Source organism: Drosophila erecta, unplaced genomic scaffold (genome assembly GCF_003286155.1).
Source record: "Drosophila erecta strain 14021-0224.00,06,07 unplaced genomic scaffold, DereRS2 tig00000055-arrow-pilon, whole genome shotgun sequence".
NCBI classification, from domain to species: Eukaryota; Metazoa; Arthropoda; class Insecta; order Diptera; family Drosophilidae; genus Drosophila; species Drosophila erecta.
The window spans coordinates 9305000-9323741 of record NW_020825200.1 but is presented as its reverse complement, the minus strand read 5'-3'; the positions used below and the strand labels follow the sequence as shown (position 1 = coordinate 9323741).

At 42.3% G+C, this 18742-nt stretch overlaps 5 protein-coding genes and 2 non-coding genes across 8 annotated transcripts in view; 1 reads left to right on the top strand and 6 right to left on the bottom strand.

Annotated features, from left to right (window-relative positions):
• Window positions 1-262: 262 nt before the first annotated feature.
• LOC26526089 lies at window positions 263-935 on the bottom strand. The gene is made up of 2 exons (XM_015159959.2): window positions 704-935; window positions 263-645 (listed from the first exon to the last, which is right to left on the bottom strand). The coding sequence occupies exons 1-2, from the start codon at window positions 863-865 to the stop codon at window positions 382-384; spliced, it is 426 nt and encodes a 141-aa protein (XP_015015445.2). The 5' UTR covers window positions 866-935; the 3' UTR covers window positions 263-381.
• Window positions 936-1031: 96 nt separating this feature from the next.
• Window positions 1032-2676, bottom strand: LOC6542862. The gene is made up of 3 exons (XM_001969173.3): window positions 2405-2676; window positions 1416-2347; window positions 1032-1360 (listed from the first exon to the last, which is right to left on the bottom strand). The coding sequence occupies exons 1-3, from the start codon at window positions 2580-2582 to the stop codon at window positions 1253-1255; spliced, it is 1218 nt and encodes a 405-aa protein (XP_001969209.1). The 5' UTR covers window positions 2583-2676; the 3' UTR covers window positions 1032-1252.
• Window positions 2677-2876: 200 nt separating this feature from the next.
• Window positions 2877-18742, bottom strand: part of LOC6541803 (unconventional myosin-IXb) — a 28719-nt gene continuing 12853 nt past the window's right edge. Inside the window, exons 1-7 of one of the 2 annotated variants that reach the window (XM_001969172.3) lie at window positions 12557-13657; window positions 8676-8962; window positions 7897-8496; window positions 6454-7158; window positions 3970-5629; window positions 3749-3906; window positions 2877-3674 (exon numbers count right to left, since the gene is read on the bottom strand). In XM_001969172.3, the coding sequence (XP_001969208.2) occupies window positions 3429-3674; window positions 3749-3906; window positions 3970-5629; window positions 6454-7158; window positions 7897-8496; window positions 8676-8962; window positions 12557-12647 (3747 nt within the window). In that variant the 5' untranslated portion in view covers window positions 12648-13657 and the 3' untranslated portion in view covers window positions 2877-3428. Of the gene's footprint in view, window positions 3675-3748; window positions 3907-3969; window positions 5630-6453; window positions 7159-7896; window positions 8497-8675; window positions 8963-12556; window positions 13658-18742 lie in introns of those variants that run through there. The other variant, XM_015159924.2, reaches the window with a different exon arrangement.
• LOC26526555 lies at window positions 9007-9681 on the bottom strand. The gene has a single exon (XM_015160043.2). The coding sequence runs from the start codon at window positions 9607-9609 to the stop codon at window positions 9196-9198; it is 414 nt and encodes a 137-aa protein (XP_015015529.1). The 5' UTR covers window positions 9610-9681; the 3' UTR covers window positions 9007-9195.
• On the top strand, window positions 9889-9960 carry Trnad-guc. Its single transcript has one exon. It is a non-coding gene; the product is annotated as a tRNA-Asp (tRNA).
• On the bottom strand, window positions 10250-10321 carry Trnad-guc. The gene has a single exon. It is a non-coding gene; the product is annotated as a tRNA-Asp (tRNA).
• LOC6543371 lies at window positions 14451-15081 on the bottom strand. The gene is made up of 2 exons (XM_001969171.3): window positions 15017-15081; window positions 14451-14936 (listed from the first exon to the last, which is right to left on the bottom strand). Exon 2 carries the CDS (start codon window positions 14919-14921, stop codon window positions 14457-14459), a length of 465 nt encoding a protein of 154 aa, XP_001969207.2. The 5' UTR covers window positions 14922-14936; window positions 15017-15081; the 3' UTR covers window positions 14451-14456.

The window sequence follows — 18742 nt, the reverse complement described above, 5'->3', positions numbered from 1 at the left end:
TGAATGTATTTACACGAGAATTAGGATCGGGTGATTTATGCATGGAGTTCCAAATGGAGCTGGCCAGATAAGTGGACTTCAAGGTACCATAAATTCCAACACACTCAACTCGTAGTTGGCAATAAATAGGCTACAACTAATTAAACGTAGACACATAAATACATATATATATATATGGTATGTGGTAAATTAGAAGCGTCAAAGGCAACAAGTGCGAATCAGCAAACATTAACTGAAACAATGAAAATCGAATTGGGCACAGTTTTTCTTGTTGTATCTTTATCGAATATCGAAAAGGTGATTCAGAAATATATTTTTATGAAGCGTGACAACAAAGATAAGGCCGTATATTTTAAGTTGTTTGTATGAAGTCGGAAGTGGCTAATGGCCTTTTTGGTAAATAAATTCTGATTCCGAGTAATCAGCCATTAGTTTATCCAGCTTGCGTCCATATCGCTGCTCCTGGAGTGGCCTTTTGAGCTGAGGAGACACCATTCCAGCAGAAACTTGCTGTCGATAGCTGCGACGCTCTCTTCGAGTTGCTGGGTCCTCCTCCAAGTCCCTATGAATCACACCCACCTCCTCGGCCTTTAGCATCATCAATTCATCGCGTAGCCATTGATTTTGCAGAGCCAGTATATCAACCTATGCTCAGATAGAAGTCGATTACATTTTGAACGCTTGTGTCTTTGGTACACCTTACACTATCCAATTCGAATTTTATTTCAGCAATAAAGTCATTAGCTTCATCAAGTTCTTTTTGAACTTGGGACAATTTATATTTTAGTTGGTCGGTTTCACTGTGTCCGCAATATAGGATCCGCCGCATTTTATGTTTGAGTTCATCCACTTTTGACTGATCCATTCGCAATTGTATCCGTACTTAGGAAGTTCTAGAGCTGAACTGCATTGAGGCAACATTGTTGTCGTCCATTTAGCTTTTGCAGGTAAACAAAGGTTGGGGCTCTTGCCCCAATAAAGATAAAGCCTTATCATTCTTATACATTGTTCTTTTGAAATCTTAGCAGCCAAAATTTGGTGATACCTATGGAGCTTTTAAATTAATGTTTAAAACACATATTGTTTACTTGATTTTGATACGATCTATTTGACTCTATTCCCTTGCAAAGGAAATTATACTTTAGTGAGAATGTATAATCTGGATCTCCATCATCAGTTGGATTGATAGCCATCTACGCCTATTTGTCGATTGAGGTAGAAACAAATGCCATTTTAGGTTTTTAAATGACTACTACGAGTCTGGACTGAATTCGATTTCCACAAATCGGGAACTCCAAATATTCAAATGTATGGGCTCAAAGGAGATTTTTAGAGAAGCACAATCGAAATCCCGCAGAACCTAGGGCGATAATATAACTTAGAAGTCATTGCACAATTTGGTCTGTGTAACTTACTTTACTGGCATCCAATCCAGTGTTGTGGAGATGCAGGGTCAGCGGAATCCTGCGACTAAGCAGAACTTTTGACAGGCAGGAGTTTCTGAGATCCACCCACTGGCTGCTCAGCTTGGTAGAGGATAGGTTTAGGATCCTCAGGTAGTGGCAGTGACCTATAGAGTTCCATAGATGGCTGGGAGAGGGAACTTCTCGCATCGCCAAAAGGTGCAGCTCTTCTAAATTTGGCAATTTGTGGCAGATGTTGTGCAGCTGCTGCGAGTCGATGTCATCTTCCTGCAGGACCAGCCGACGGAGATTGGTCATATGCAGCATACTTTCCGCCACCCGCTCACTGCTCCAGAAGGAGTCGTTGAAGAGAAGCGATTGAACCTTCAGCGGCTTGTGCCTGGCCACCGAACCTAGCAAAAACTCATAGTAGTCCCGCGTGTAAAAGGCCAAACGGCGAAAGTGCGGCAGATTCATCAGTCGTGGCAGGAAATCGCCCAACAAATGGTGGTCGTCGATGTGGAGCTCTTCAAGCGTGCTACACCGGGTTATATCTACAACCTTTTCGCCCAAGTTCACGTTGTATCCGTAGTAAAGCAAAGACAGCTTGGTCAGCTTTAGGCTGCCAAAGATCTCCGCGAAATTATCCGGGTCCAGATACTCACACCAGTGTAGACTCAACTCCTTCAGTTGCCTCCAGTGCCACAAATGACGACCTGTGGTGCTGCTATAGAGTGACAGCTTGGTCAGGAGCGGAAACAACTTGGTAAGCAGAAGGGTTTCCTCGTCCGCCTCCTCGAGGTTGTAGTCCATGTAGCAGTGCAGCGATCGAAGGTGTGGGAAGCTGTATTCGGTCCACTTCCTAAGCAAATCACTGCTGGCACTTGGCAGACTCAGATGCTCCACTGTTGCCGACCAGCCACCCAGGCATTCCCGCATCAGTTCTAAGTACACAATTACATTTATTAGTATGGGATCGAATCTATATCATCGGCACTAACTCCTATTCCGGTCCAGAAATTCCAGATCCTCACGGGCCAGGGTCACTGTTTTGAGGTGACCCCATTGATACTTCACGTAGGACGATATATTCTGGTTGACTTGGGCCAGCGAAAGCTGATCACACATGGGCAGGTACTTTAGTATATTTATCCATATGTCTTCATTTATTTGCTCCATCTCACATCGAAATTTTTGTTCAGAACGAGATTAACAAAAACAAATACTGTCAGCTGTTTGTTTGCATGCTTGCCGATCGAGACTTGAACTACTTGCATTTGGACTGCTTGCGTGCAATGCGGCGATTTCCAACACTATAAGCCTAAATATATAAAGATATGTGCACAGGTATATAAACATTTCGAAATATTTAAAAACAGCGCGGGAAAAACATTAATTGTCTGAACATTAACTATTATTACTAGGATTTTTACAGAAACAGAGTAAATAGGCTCTGTAATAAAACAAGCAAGATACGTAAAATATTTCAATGTATGCTTCGTTTATTTGAATGACAAAATGAATCTTAGTCTAATAAGATGCACAATTCTTAAGTGAAATCAAAAAATAATAATTGAATGGTGTTGTTGAAACTTAGTTAACTAATTACTTAACGGCGAATAATGTAATCTCAGTAACATGTAAAATACTTAGGAATTAAATGGAAGAACTTATTTGATTGGCACTTGTGGGTATGTAATTGAAGCTACAACCTATCGATTGGCGTTTATTTATAAACTCGACAATAATAATACTACGTAAGTCCGGGCCCAATTAAAGCACCTCAGTTAGCATGCACTTCGTAGAAAGAATGCTTGTTATTATATCTACCAAGTGGAATATTTACAGTCTTGAAACATTGGGGACGTCTTTTATCCGAAACGGTTGAAAACGTGAAAACGTAGACAGCCGGACACCCATATTTAAATTTTTTGAATTTAAATTTAATTTAAAATTTTTACACCAATGGCCAGGGCAGACAGCATCATAACCAGTAACCAGTTCGGTTACACCAGTGGACTCCCACTATTTACTGAGTGTCATGAACTGGAAGGGAACATGGAAGCTCTGCCCCTTGTGCTCCACCATCAGGTGACCCCGAACGGTGGAGGCCCCCACCACGGTCACCGCCTCGCCCTTCTTCAGCTGCGGCGCCTCCGACTGTCCCTCCTCCGGAAAGTTCATCTTCATGATCCGGTTTTGGGGATAGCTTATTTTCGAGTTCCCGGTGATCGTGTAGGATCGGGATGGCGGCACGGGCGGCGGACGCTCCTGTAATGTAATGAAAGTAATCGGGATTTTAGCAAGAATTCATAGCAGGAATAGCAAACATCGAGAAAACCTACCAAGTCGAGTCCAAACAGGTTACAGGTCTGCTGTATGATCTTCTGGTCGCACTTCTCTTGCGGATCCGGCGGAGGAGTCCCAGCAATGGGTTGTGGTCTGGGTCTGGCCACTGTGCCCCCAATGCCCAGGTTCGTTGTCTTGGCCGAGAGGCGTGGTACTGCATCACAGAGTTTGGGGATTAGATGGGCGGAGAAGGGGACTACCCGTGGGCGGTTCTCACCAGAAATGGGTGCAGCAGCTGCCACCGCGGCCAGGGCGGCCATCGTCGAGGATGCGGCCTTGCTCTGGGCGGCGGAGTTCGCAGTGGTCTTGGTGTTCGGCAGTGGCGCCTGCTGAAGACCTGGTATCTTAGAGCGCTTGAGCCCGCCACTGCCCATCTTCTTGCGCCACCACCAGCCGCGCCAGGTGGCCTGCATCAGGGTGGCGCTCTTGTGCCTGATCTCGGTCCGCAAGTGCTCCAAGTGCTGGCGGATGCCCTCGCTGAGGAAGACATGTCGCTTGCCGGGCGCCCAGGCCAGGGTCACTGAGCCATCCAGCACCGGTGGCTGCTCCAGTGCGTACTGCAGTATCAACTGGCAATCCTCCAGAGCCTTGTCCTCGCTGCGACGCAGGAGCCGGAATGGGGCCAGCATCCGGTAGCGGGCGTTGAACTGCTTGAAGCGCATGCGATGCGGAAACCCACTGGCCATTAGGTTGACCGTCTCCAGGACCTGCAGGGATCGAATCTGGCGCACCACCGTAGCTCTATCGAAGCTGCCTGCCGCCTCGGTTCCATTGCTCCGGATGCAGCGCACAAAGTGCGGCCTGGCGTGCACCAGGGTTCTCAGCAGATTGTCCAGCCTGGTGTGGAAGTCCTGGGTCAGCGTGGACACCGGCTCGTCCCCGTTCAGCAGATCCGAGTGTGAAGTGGGCGAAATGCGGAAGCTAAGACCACGCGGCGCCTGCTGCTGGGCATATAGGGCCTTCAGCTCGGAGCCAAAGAGATGGGTGGCGAAGCCAAAGTTGCAGGTGTGCTTGTAGAAGACACCTACCAAGTCGTCGGGCACCACATCCCGGTTGGTGTCCAGGAAGTCCGTGGTGTCGTACTCCACCCGCCCGGCAAAGTGACGGATGAGGAACATGCGTGGATCGTGTGGTTCGGCGGTGGGTTTCGTCTCCAAGCGGCTGGAGCTGCGGTGCTGCACCTTCAGCTTGGTCACATAGCTCTCGGCAGTGCCTCTAACCGAACACTCCGCATCCAGCATGCTGAGCAAACCAGTTCGCAGCGAGGATATCAGGTCGATGCAGGGCACATTGTCCACGTAGTCCACCTCGGTGTCGCACACGATGCCCTCGTCGCGGCAGGATTCCACAGAGGACTTGAAGATGTGCGTGTTGTAGAAGTGCTGCATGGTCTCGGCGCACAGGTTGATGCACAAGTGCTCCAGATGGGCATGCGGCGAAGGCTCCTCGAAGCCGAACATGTCCAGGATTCCGATGAAGCCATCGGAAGTGGCATGGCGCACCGCATTATTGAGCGCGGCCATCGACTTGGAGCCCGCATTGCCGCCGCCAATGGTGGAGGCGTGCTGGGAGGCGACATCCGCCTGGTTGTGCACCGACTCGTTGGAGTCCGAGCTGAGGGTGCCCAGCGTGGATCCCAGCCGCTTCAGGCTGTTGGCCCGCCGCACAATGGTGGCCACCGTGCGGCAGTACAGCGCCTTTGCCAGGCAGTCCCGCGTCATGTTGGCATCGCCATCGCCACACACGGACTTCACCAGCTGGCCGCGAACGTTGTGGGTACGGGTGGTCAGTCCACGGAAGAGCGCCGCCGGCGGAACGCCGAGCAGACTGGCCACCGAGTTCAGCTCCGTTTCACCCTTCACGTCCACCTCGAGTCCCTGTGATGTAAGTAAACCTTAATTAGTTAACGTGTTCAGAACATCATAACCTAATAATCCTACTTGCGCTATCCTAAAGACAAATAACTTTGCAATCAGACCGTAAAATATTCGAAATATAACTTTGTATTCAGATCATAAAATATTCAAAATATAACTTTGTATTCAGATCATAAAATATTAAAAATATAACTTTGTCATCAGACCATAAAATTTTCAAAATATAACTTTGTATTCAGATCGTAAAATATTCAAAATATAACTTTGTATTCAGATCGTAAAATATTCAAAATATAATCAGATTTAACTTTAAAATATATCTTTGTAATTATATTATATCATAAAATTCAAAGTATAACTTTGTAATCAGATCATAAAATATTAAAAATATTTCTCGCTCAGAGTGTTTTGTCGATCACGGCTTGTCAGTCGTAAATTACCTCCATTATTGTGACGAATGGAATATGGCATCAGCGCAAGAAATTTTGCATTCTATAATATGAATGCCAGAGTCGGATTCGAACTCACGCGAACGGATTCGAAAGCGAGCACTCTGACCACCACACCAATGAAGCATCAACCTACCAAGCGGCTAATAACTAAGTTGGCTAGAACTTGAAATCGCCGCTAGATGGCGGTGAACATTGAAATAAAATAAAGGTGAAGCTGTCAACGCATTGGCTTCAGTTTTGCAACCGATTGGCAAAAAGTCTTACAAATTAAATAGCTGATTATTTAATAATAAATAAATATTAAGAGAATGTATATATAATATACAAAACTAAAATATCCAATTGGCCAAGGTGCTATCAACTACTACTCACCCCTCCATCAATAAACTGAACATTTCCCAGCAGCAGGACGGCGGCAAGCACACGAACGACGTCGAGGAATGGGATGCCCAGGATGCCGAGGCAGGTCTTCCAAGCCTGGAACCGAGCCGCATCCTCCTGCTCGTTCTGGCCGATGTCTCCGCGCAGATAGCGTAGATTGGCCGGCGAGTAGCCATCCAGGTGGAGCTTCTGGCGCTCCTCCCGGCTGAGACCAGCCAGGAGTTGATAGAAGATGTGATAGTTCTTCTCCTTCGGCAGCGGACGAATGACGCGCGTCTGGTCCAGGAAGTAGCAGTGGATCTTGGTGCGGTAGAGCGCCCCATCCGTGACCTGCACCTCGATAAACTGGCCAATGCGACTCGACTCCGAGTTGGTTGTGGTTTTGGCCGATCCCAGGGATCGAAGTACTGTGAAGGCAGCTGCCAGGTGCTTGAAGGCATCAGTCTCCGGGCCGCCGCCGGCGATGGCAAATAGCTGGCGCAGCATCAGCATCGCATTGGCCGTCTTTCCAGCGCCCGATGTTCCCGACAGGATGATGGCCTGCGGATAGCCCGTCTCGCTCTGCTGACGCACTGCCTCCTGGACGATCTTCTGCAGCTGCGGGGCCAGCGGCATGGCGCGTGTGGAGGTGAGGGTCAGCGGGTTGCCCACGTCCAGGTACGGATTGATGGAGAGCAAGATCGGACCCACGTTCGTCTGAAACGCCGCGCAAGATAAATGATAGCACATTAATTAACCCGGTGAGTCAAAAGCTTCGCGGGTCATTTGACGACTTCGAGGAAAAATGTATAAATGAGTTAACAATGGGGTCAGCAAGCTGTTCTGCAGGATATTTGATACAAACAAAAAGTACAAAACCAAAGTAGCTAATTACCTTAGTTCCAATCACGATTATATTTTTAGAATCTAATTTATTTTAACTGATAAACACAACACTTAACTGGAAGAACAAAAACAGAAAATGTTGACTTCCGTACCACAATGGTATTAATTGCCATACGAGTGCTTACTTTGCTTAGTCAAATAATTATAATTACACCTATTAAGACTTATAGTGGGAAACTCCAAGTTATAGTTGCATGGAGTAAGAACGCCTCGATCCCATCAAATGTGTAAAACCCGATCCAGGCCCCAGACCTGGTCTGTCCACATGCTCACACCTCATCCGCAACTCCGGTTGTCAAACTGTTCCCCTCGACTAGATCATATCGACTTCCTCGGCCTTCCACCACGTAATTGTCGAAATTAGCTGTTAATCTGAGGCCGAGTGCAAACGGAGTTGGCTTTTAATGACAACCTATCAGAATAATTGCCGTAGACCCGTCTCCCCAGACCGGTTCCAAGTGCTTTCCCTGTGTGGCTGTGTTGCTCTGTGCCCGGTGTGTCCGGTGTGGACACAAGTGATTCGTAGGGGCGGATCCCGATAATACTCACAAAGTACCGCTGCTCGTTGAAGCGGGCCTGCAGCGTCCGCATCACGGCGTGCTCGGTGAGCGGTCCCGACAGGTGGATCAGATCCTGCATGTCCTTGGGCGAGGAGTTGGCCTGCTGCTGCTTTTGCTGCTGCGCCTTCTGCTGGCTCTCGGAGAATCCGAATCCGAAGGGCAGTGTCTTCACACTCTGGCAGGGATTGGTGTGCTTCGACTGCGGGATGTATGGCAATTGCTGGCTGTGGGCGTGGCTGAGATGGTGTCCAACGCCTCCGGCATGGGTGCCCAGGTGTCCAGAGTTGGACGACCGCATGGGCAGCGTGTTGGAGTTGTTGTTGCTGTTGCTGTTGTTGTTGTGGCTGAGCGGTGCATGGGAGTGGGAACCTTGCCCCAGGATACTTCCCATGCCGCCCATGTGCGGCAGTGTGCCGCTGGACTGGCCATGTCCGCTGCCACTCTGCTGATGCGGCAGGTTCGGCTTCTCGGCCAGCTGGTGCGGAAGTGGGTGTGGAATCGAGGTGTTCCGCGCCGACACCACCGCTCCTCCTCCTCCTCCTCCCCCGGAGCCCGAGTTCGAAGGCAATGTGTGGCTGAAGCTGTGATTCTGTAGGAGCAGTGAAGTGAAAGGAATAAACATCTCTATGAAGGCGAAGAAGAAAAAGTGCTAGATTGCACTTTAGGAATCAATTCTTTTTTATTATTTTAATTCGTTCAAATATTTCAAAGTCCAAGAGTCATGGGTCCTCGGTGATTGCGAGGATGAGCTTTTGTTGTCCCACTTACCTTCGATGTCGTGTGATGTCCATTGGCGTGCTGCTGAACGGCGGTGGCTGAAAGTCCTGCGCCGCTGGAGCTCAGGTTGAGATTCGGACTGGATGCGTTTAGGTCAAAGTTGTTGGCCTTGGGACCCGCACTGGGACCTGGAGGGACTGGCTGTGAGCCATTTCCCTGGCTCTGACCCTGACCGGGTCCATGACCCACGTGTAGCCGATTTCGCAGTGTAACCAACTCGGTGCTCAGGCTTTTGAGCCGCTGCTGCAGATGAACTGCCTCGTTGGATGAAGATGCATCTGAAGAAAAGATTGTTAGAACGATGAAAAATTAAATAGGCACATTTATCATTCACATATGTATTTTAATAGTTAAGACTTTAGATTTTCCTGCGAGCTCTGTGATTTGCTGGCAAATGAATTGAGTTGATCTGCGAGCGTCTTTCTGACCACCAAGTACATGCCACCTAATGGGAAACAAAGACTTCGCAAAAAATCTCAGCTCGTCTGCAATCGCATAGAAATTAGTTTGCCTAACGAAGAAAAGAAACGCAAGTCGACTTGGCGTAGTGGCCAGTGATCATGGATGAAATCGGTATGCCCACCATCATGGCGGTGTCCTTGGAATAAGGATAGAGCACCGGCTGACCCTCCTTGACCCAACGGATCGGCCGGGAAAAGTGCTGGACACTGGTGTCCAGTTTAATGCCGCACTTTCCCTGATGTTGCCGAAAACGCGGCGGCTTGTGCAGAGTGTTGTGCGGGTCGCGGTAATAGTCTCGGTACCTCTGGGTCTCCAAGTAGAAGTTGTCGATCCTGTCCAGATCGTCGTAGTCGACACTGACCATGCCGATCCGAGGAGCAAAGCCAAAAATGCCCCGCCTATGAGCCTCGGAATTTTTGGCCACCATCCTCATGTCGACTTCAGGAATGGGTTCCTTTATCATATTCAACAGTGAACGAGTAAGCCCTTGTAACTTGATAAAATGTTTGTCAAAAAGTGCAAGCTATGACTGCTAGTTAACGGAAGGTGTGATAAATATAAATAAATGATATACCTTTTACTGACTGGGTACAGGTTTTATTTTATTCATAGTTTTGCTCGGCATAGGTTAATCTATTTTCCTAAATTAGTTGTGTACATTTGCTTGAAGTCTTAGTACCTTAATTTGGAGTGAGAACACCAAGGAATCCGAAATAGAACTATTTGCAGCCTGCGGTCAACATCCTCGATAGTATAGTGGTTAGTATCCCCGCCTGTCACGCGGGAGACCGGGGTTCAATTCCCCGTCGGGGAGAATGTGAAAGCATTTTTTTTATTTTTGTAATTAAATAAGTACTACTTTGGTTCTATTAAATATATTCTCTTCGTGTTAGATTAACCAGATATAATATTTATTATTTTTTCACTTTGAAATGTTTTCCGTTGAATTATTTTTCTTTTTTATAACCAAAGAAACAATAAATCTGACCTAGAAATATTAATGTTTATGCATATATTAACTGTTAAAAAAATAAAATAAAAACAAAAATTTGAAAAATAAATGTTTCAACAACATGAACTTGAAAAATAAATGTTTTAACATTCTCCCCGACGGGGAATTGAACCCCGGTCTCCCGCGTGACAGGCGGGGATACTAACCACTATACTATCGAGGACGTTGAACGCCGACGGCCAAGAGTTCTATTCGAAATCTCTGCTTCATTTGAAACTTTGTAGACCAAATCATAAACGATAATTGTAAAAATAGTTGATTTTTGCCGATTTAAAATAATCACAATGCCCTAAAAAGCAATTCCAAGTATAATAAAGTATTTTAAGGACAGTAAAATAGTTTTATAAAATTAAAGATTGTTTCCCTAATTCGGTAACCCGCTTTAAAGCTTAATTGAATGATGTGAGATTTTAAACCCTTTGAATATTTATGACTAAGAGAAATAAAAATGTTATATATGCATAATATTATTTGTTGAAAGTATGCATTGAATAGTGGTACTTTGGCGCTCCCTTAATCAGCAGACCATATGGAAATCTTCATTATGGCGAAAAGGAATTTAATTAGTTCTAATTAACAACTCAATACAACGAAAATCAATTCGCACCGATTAATTTCGCCAGGGCGAACAGACTTTGGTGCACGCGAATCGCTTTGGTAGACTTGTGCCTACGGAGCAGAAAAAGTCATTTTAATAGATATAGATGGTGAGCATTTACATAAAATGTTAATGAACCAATTTCGCCGGAGTTGAAGAAAAATAGAGACACCGAAAGCGCTAAGATGAAACACAAATTGGCGGCAGGTGGATACTAAATTTCAAAGACGTGTGTACATCTAGAATAGAAGATCAATGGGCAGACTCGACGAGCAGCTTATAATGCCAACTGATTTATGAAGACTTTCAAAACAGGGCCGAGAGGTCATTGTTACAACCCAACACCCAAAAACGCTGACAAGCTAACAAGATTTTATTAAGCTTATGCGTTTCGGAAACCTGTCCACTATTTTGTACAGCCTTCAGCGGGAAATGAAACTAATTAGGTAGTGAAAAACGAAGAAAAGCTTGGATGATGAGTACAGCTACCAAAGGTATACCTTCGAGCCATGTATCGGTGAGCCAAAACATAGAGGCAGACTCGAGCTTATAACAAAATCAGAGTCGACAATATACAAGAAAACAATATCATTGATGACTTGAGCTCAGGCAGAGGAAACCAGTTTTGGTGTAGGTTTTTAGTGCTTTCTGTGGCCCAAAGTTGCACTCAAGAAATAAGACAAAAGCCACGGAAAAAGGTACAGAAAAGTCTTCCATCGCAGTCAGGCGAACATTTTCGATTCTCTGTTCCAATCAATTAATTGGTGATAATTTAACCAACTAGACTAATGTAATACAATTAAGATAATTAGCAATTAGGTTTATTAGTTTTTCCTTAACGCTTCAGTTCTCTGTATTTTTGCATTGAGCGGGCGACAAAATTTCGTGGAAGCTGAGTAACCAACTTGGCCCAAACTGGTCCCCAAGCACAAGTTATCTGCTTTTAGTGGGCCCAGGGGCTGGGGAGGGGAGAAGGTTGGTGTGGAAGAACAGCGCGTCGCTCGAATGAAATGTTGCAAGTCGAGAGGCAAGCGACACCCATACAACCAGGTATCCATATAAGCGGATTCGGTTCGTAGTTATTGCCGATGATTATGAATATGAATGCGATCGACTGCGAATGCTCATGGAGGTTGATTGAAAAACTCAGGCAGGCAGCCCAAGATGGTAAAGACAGGTAAGTCAAGAACCAATCAACTGGCACTCTTGACAGATAGTCCAGAAAATAAATCCAGCAAATGGCTCGACTAATGGTCAATAATATAAAGTTAAGCTTCTGTTTCAGTTATGTATTTGTTGCTAAAACAGGAAATGGACTTATAAAATATTAAAGTAACAACAGTGAACTTTCAAAAAAGCAGTAAAATAGGGAAGAAACTAATGTTTCTTCCCTTACGAGTAAACAATTCATATCGGATTAACTGACTTTACACTGAGATGCTTTACAATTGGCGCTTCTTGTCTATACCTAACGAAAGACTTAAGCAACAAACTTGAAAGTAGCGCCTCAGTTTTAAAGCTGCAGTATCTGTTTGAATGATATCTGTTTGGTACTATATTATGAAAAATCCTTTTTATTTGCTGTCTTGAAAAGCAATTGGACTTAAGCAACTAACATTACTGTTCAAACGATTTATGTGCATATGTGTTTCCGTGAAAGTTATTTATGTTCAAGAAGTGAACTCTTCATGCTCAAGATGGTGAATATTTTCCCTACCTCTACACATAAGACTTGGAAAACAAACTCGAAATTCCTGTCACTGATAGACTAACTTATCACAGGGATGTTATCCAACTTACCCTGCAGCTTCTTCTCCGTCTCCCAAAATTTTTGCAATTCGGTAAAGTATTTATCCAGTATGAAGACTTTTGACAGGCCCAATGTGGCCATCGTTGTTGAACATTTGTGTGGCCACGACTACGACGACCAAGACGGCGATTTTCTTATTTGAATAATTCCGTATACAGGCTCTCACCGCCACCGATACACTCGCAAATGGCCGGAGGAACAGGTTTTCGTATTCGTATTCGTATTCGTATTTCGTTTTTCGTTTTCCGCACAGGCTCTGGCAGGCACCGTATCTATATCTATGCCATACAGACCGAACCCGAAACCGAGTCCGAATAAATATATATACATACGTATGTGGCGAGAGGGATATGTATGTTTGGGCGAACGTATGTGCAGCTGCAACAAGTGAAGCAGCCGCACAGCACACGAAAATAAGTAAACAAGCGAAAAGAATGCAGAAGGGCGAGAGACGGCCAAAAACCAAACCGAACCAAATCACTGGAAGCCTGGCCGTCAGGTTTTTGGCTTTGGCTTTGGTTTTGGTTTTGGTTCTGGATCTGCTTTTGCTTTTCCTATATTATTGTGCTTTATTTTTTCACCCCCCTCCTCTAGTTTCGCTGCTGCTGTTGTTTTCTTCGCGGCCGCGCTTATTTTCTCGTTTTGTGCAGACTTTTTTTCGTCGTTTTGGTTTTGAAAAACGAGTTTCCAACTTTAACTCCAGGTCCAACAGGCAGCCAGACCCAGTGTAGATGTGCGCTTAGATACCTCGATGCCTCTCGATACCTCGAAGGTACACACGACACAGTACGCTAGGCAGTATACAGCCACACAGAGGGAGATGGATTGGAGTTTTCAGATCGATCTCCGCTGGATCCGCGAATTTGCTTGTGGCACTTTCAACTCTCGGCTAGCGTGACCTCTTCGCCGATTAATTATAAACTTTAATTGGGTTTTGAGCGGCCGTTTCACTGGGTATTCACTTGGAACTCGAGCAAGAGAGGAGAGCGGGCTCAGATACAACATTCAAACGCGAGCACCCGATGCGAACGAACCAAACTCAAGCGGCAGACTGAACGCGTCTGCTGCTTCTGCTTGGGAGCAGCTCCCTAAGATCTTGGGTCGGGTCTCTCAGCTCTGGTTACGTGCTCTCCCGCTCGGCCAGGTAACATTTCTAACAGGTAAAAGGCTCTACCCTCTGAGATGCGTGCAGTTGCTCAAATATGAGGTCAAGTGTTTGAACCCCCGCCCGCCGACCATCTCGACTCGTTTCCCTGGTCGCGTGATAATTAGCGACGATTGTTTGTTGCTTTGCTGCATTTCGCAATTCCCACAGCACTGCAAGGTGAATGCGCATAGATTCACAAGGGTGTTTACATATGTAGCTGCTAGGCGTTTGACGGCAACACAACTACGTGACTTTAATAATGATCCGTAAATATTAAGACAAGCAAACCCTTTTTTTGCTAAAAAAATCATAGATACAGCAATTTTAAGGTCCCTTTTTAAAATAACGGTTGCCAATTTGTGCGGTTGAGACGGCTTCGCGGGCGATCGGCGAATTTTTATCGATAACTCTATAACCGCTTCGCGGACGCAAGCAGTGAAACTGCTTAAAGAAAATGGGTGTCGATTGGACTGCTTATTTAACACCTTAACTCGCCGACGACTGCTTGCTGGTAAAAACCGTTTCTTTCGAATTTCAACTTTATTTATAATTTAAAATGTGTTTGGAAATAGGCTCTTAATATTCCCGAAAAGCAAATGTTTCAACTAAAAACTTTTTAAATTCCAATAGATCAATAGTAAATCAGTTTTGTATAAAACTAAAGTAAAGAAATGTACATGATTGCCATTAATTAAACATTTTTTGGGCCATTTTTATCTACAATCATTTGGCCCGTTTGATGTCTATAATTTTGACTCTTCCAATTCGACGACAAATTGAATGCCACCGGCTTTTTTGCCATTTCTTACATAATTTATATTGAACTGGTTTAGGCCCCGATACAAAATCGTGGGCCAGCTTTGAGGTTCGAGCTTGATATTTTGCACATAATATTCACCCTTTGGGAAGACACACATATCTTTAAGAGGCGGCAGATTTGAGTCCTTGATCATGGGCAGAAAGAATTTACCAAAGTAGTTGGTGAACCAATCGCAGGGCCTTGTGCGCACTTTGATGTTTCCTTGAATCCATTCTCCGTTCTTAAATTGCAGAATATCCATCCACACCTCGAAGGAGTCGTCCATGTCGACTTTGTGCGTAATCGATCCATTTAACATGCGATCTCTACCAATGAGCCGCAATGAACAAGTGAATAGAGTTTCCGTTTCGCCTTCTATACCATTTATCGACTCAAATCGGCCGATCATTTTGTTTCCCAAGCACTGTGAATCCAACATTGATCAATGATATTTCAAATTCCTTAAAAGCTCTATAACTCGAGATAGACCTTTTCTGCATTTACCTCTAATATCAATACATGTGAGACCGTCCACAGGACTAGAAATCCTTTATGTTTCCAAAGACACATTTTCCCGAGCAAAGCCGATTTTAATTAACGATGCAACTATGCCAGTCACTCTGATATATAATAAAATCAGGCAAAACTGTGTCATGTCTAAGGTCTATAAAATTTGGTTTTATCGCTGGTCAATATAGATAATAAGAGGGAGTGGCCAAATCACATGTTGCCATTTTCAAAGCAAACACATAACCCATTTAGCCATACAGCAAGCATTTCCAACAGTAAAAGGGTATAATTAATTCGTTGAAAAGTTTGTAGGAAGTGTTTCGACCATATAAAGTATATATATTCTTGATTAGGATCAAAAGCCGAGTCGAACTGGCCATGTCCATCTGTCCGTCCGTCTGTCCGCCCATTTTACATTTTTTTTACATTTCTTAATTTTATTCGTAATTTTTACCGATATTCCAGAAAATTATGAAATTTATCTTTCGCACTTACACTAGCTTAGTAACAGGTAGTCGGGGAATGTTGTAGAAATTCCAAAAGGTTAAAAAATGTCACAAGCCTGAAGCTTTAAACTCCATAACTCAACTTATCTTTATCGCATTTTGAAGTTTCATACCTCTAAATGTTTCTGGCGCAACTCTCTACAAGTCTGCATTCAAATTTAGAAATAAATTATTTTTCAATTTTTTTGTCATTTTTCTGATGTATGATGTAGAAATTCCAAAAAATTAAAAAATGCACCAAGGCTAAAGTTCTAAACTCCATAACTCCACTTATCTTAATCGGATTTTGAAGTGGCATACCTCTAAATGTTTCTGGGGCAATTCTCTAAAAATCTGCATTCAAATTTAGAAACTTATTTTTTTTTAAATTTTTTGTCATTTTTCTGATGTATGATGTTGTAGAAATTGAACAAAATTAAGAAATGTCCTAAGGCTGAAGTTCAAAACTCCATAACTCCACTTATCTTAATCGGATTTTGAAGTGGCATACCTCTAAATGTTTCTGGGGCAATTCTCTAAAAATCTGCATTCAAATTTAGAAATTTATTTTTTTTTCAATTTTTTGTAATTTTTCTGATGTATGATGTAGAAATTCCAAAAGTTAAAAAATGCCCCAAGGCTAAAGTTCTAAACTCCATAACTCCACTTATCTTAATCGGATTTTGAAGTGGCATACCTCTAAATGTTTCTGGCGCAATTCTCTAAAAATCTGCATTCAAATTTAGAAATTTATTTTTTTTTCAATTTTTTGTCATTTTTCTGATGTATGATGTAGAAATTCCAAAAAATTAAAAAATGTCACAAGGCTAAAGTTCTAAACTCCATAACTCCACTTATCTTAATCGGATTTTGAAGTGGCATACCTCTAAATGTTTCTGGCGCAATTCTCTAAAAATCTGCATTCAAATTTAGAAATTCATTTTTTTTTCAATTTTTTGTCATTTTTCTGATGTTGATGTAGAAATTCCAAAAAATTAAAAAATGCCCCAAGGCTGAAGTTCTAAACTCCATAACTCCACTTATCTTAATCGGATTTTGAAGTGGCGTACCTCTAAATGTTTCTGGCGCAATTCTCTAAAAATCTGCATTCAAAGTTAGAAATTTATTTTTTTTTCAATTTTTTGTAATTTTTCTGATGTAGAAATTCCAAAAAGTTAAAAAATGTCACAAGGCTAAAGTTCTAAACTCCATAACTCCACTTATCTTAATCGGATTTTGAAGAGGCATACCTCTAAATGTTTCTGGCGCAATTCTCTAAAAATCTGCATTCAAATTTAGAAATTCATTTTTTTTTCAATTTTTTGTCATTTTTCTGATGTTGATGTAGAAATTCCAAAAAATTAAAAAATGCCCCAAGGCTGAAGTTCTAAACTCCATAACTCCACTTATCTTAATCGGATTTTGAAGTGGCGTACCTCTAAATGTTTCTGGCGCAATTCTCTAAAAATCTGCATTCAAAGTTAGAAATTTATTTTTTTTTCAATTTTTTGTAATTTTTCTGATGTAGAAATTCCAAAAAGTTAAAAAATGTCACAAGGCTAAAGTTCTAAAATCCATAACTCCACTTATCTTAATCGGATTTTGAAGTGGTATACCTCTAAATGTTTCTGGCGCAATTCTCTAAAAATCTGCATTCAAATTTAGAAATTCATTTTTTTTTCAATTTTTTGTCATTTTTCTGATGTTGATGTAGAAATTCCAAAAAATTAAAAAATGCCCCAAGGCTGAAGTTCTAAACTCCATAACTCCACTTATCTTAATCGGATTTTGAAGTGGCGTACCTCTAAATGTTTCTGGCGCAATTCTCTAAAAATCTGCATTCAAAGTTAGAAATTTATTTTTTTTTCAATTTTTTGTAATTTTTCTGATGTAGAAATTCCAAAAAGTTAAAAAATGTCACAAGGCTAAAGTTCTAAACTCCATAACTCCACTTATCTTAATCGGATTTTGAAGTGGCATACCTCTAAATGTTTCTGACGCAATTCTCTAAAAATCTGCATTCAAATTTAGAAATTCATTTTTTTTTCAATTTTTTGTCATTTTTCTGATGTTGATGTAGAAATTCCAAAAAATTAAAAAATGCCCCAAGGCTGGTTCTAAACTCCATAACTCCACTTATCTTAATCGGGTTTTGAAGTGGCGTACCTCTAAATGTTTCTGGCGCAATTCTCTAAAAATCTGCATTCAAAGTTAGAAATTTATTTTTTTTTCAATTTTTTGTAATTTTTCTGATGTAGAAATTCCAAAAAGTTAAAAAATGTCACAAGGCTAAAGTTCTAAACTCCATAACTCCACTTATCTTAATCGGATTTTGAAGTGGCATATCTCTAAATGTTTCTGGCGCAATTCTCTAAAAATCTGCATTCAAATTTAGAAATTTATTTTTTTTTCAATTTTTTGTCATTTTTCTGATGTATGATGTAGAAATTCCAAAAAATTAAAAAATGCACCAAGGCTAGAGTTCTAAACTCCATAACTCCACTTATCTTAATCGGATTTTGAAGTGGCATACCTCTAAATGTTTCTGGCGCAATTCTCTAAAAATCTGCATTCAAATTTAGAAATTTATTTTTTTTTCAATTTTTTGTCATTTTTCTGATGTATGATGTAGAAATTCCAAAAAATTAAAAAATGTCACAAGGCTAAAGTTCTAAACTCCATAACTCCACTTATCTTAATCGGATTTTGAAGTGGCATACCTCTAAATGTTTCTGGCGCAATTCTCTAAAAATCTGCATTCAAATTTAGAAATTCATTTTTTTTTCAATTTTTTGTCATTTTTCTGATGTATGATGTAGAAATTCCAAAAGTTAGAAAATGCCCCAAGGCTAAAGTTCTAAACTCCATAACTCCACTTATCTTAATCGGATTTTGAAGTGGCGTACCTCTAAATGTTTCTGGCGCAATTCTCTAAAAATCTGCATTCAAAGTTAGAAATTTATTTTTTTTTCAATTTTTTGTAATTTTTCTGATGTAGAAATTCCAAAAAGTTAAAAAATGTCACAAGGCTAAAGTTCTAAACTCCATAACTCCACTTATCTTAATCGGATTTTGAAGTGGCATATCTCTAAATGTTTCTGGCGCAATTCTCTAAAAATCTGCATTCAAATTTAGAAATTTATTTTTTTTTCAATTTTTTGTCATTTTTCTGATGTATGATGTAGAAATTCCAAAAAATTAAAAAATGCACCAAGGCTAGAGTTCTAAACTCCAT

What these genes read in the sequence shown, in the direction of transcription:
- LOC26526089 (XM_015159959.2), bottom strand. Translation starts at nt 865, where the DNA reads ATGGATCAGTCAAAAGTGGATGAACTCAAACATAAAATGCGGCGGATC. An exon ending in TAAAATTCGAATTGGATAGT is followed by an intron (nt 646 to 703) that starts GTAAGGTGTACC and finishes ATCTGAGCATAG; the next exon opens with GTTGATATACTGGCTCTGCA.
- LOC26526555 (XM_015160043.2), bottom strand. Translation starts at nt 9,609, where the DNA reads ATGATAAAGGAACCCATTCCTGAAGTCGACATGAGGATGGTGGCCAAA.
- LOC6543371 (XM_001969171.3), bottom strand. Translation starts at nt 14,921, where the DNA reads ATGATCGGCCGATTTGAGTCGATAAATGGTATAGAAGGCGAAACGGAA.
- LOC6542862 (XM_001969173.3), bottom strand. Translation starts at nt 2,582, where the DNA reads ATGGAGCAAATAAATGAAGACATATGGATAAATATACTAAAGTACCTG. An exon ending in ATTTCTGGACCGGAATAGGA is followed by an intron (nt 2,348 to 2,404) that starts GTTAGTGCCGAT and finishes TTGTGTACTTAG; the next exon opens with AACTGATGCGGGAATGCCTG. An exon ending in CTGGATTGGATGCCAGTAAA is followed by an intron (nt 1,361 to 1,415) that starts GTAAGTTACACA and finishes TTATCGCCCTAG; the next exon opens with GTTCTGCGGGATTTCGATTG.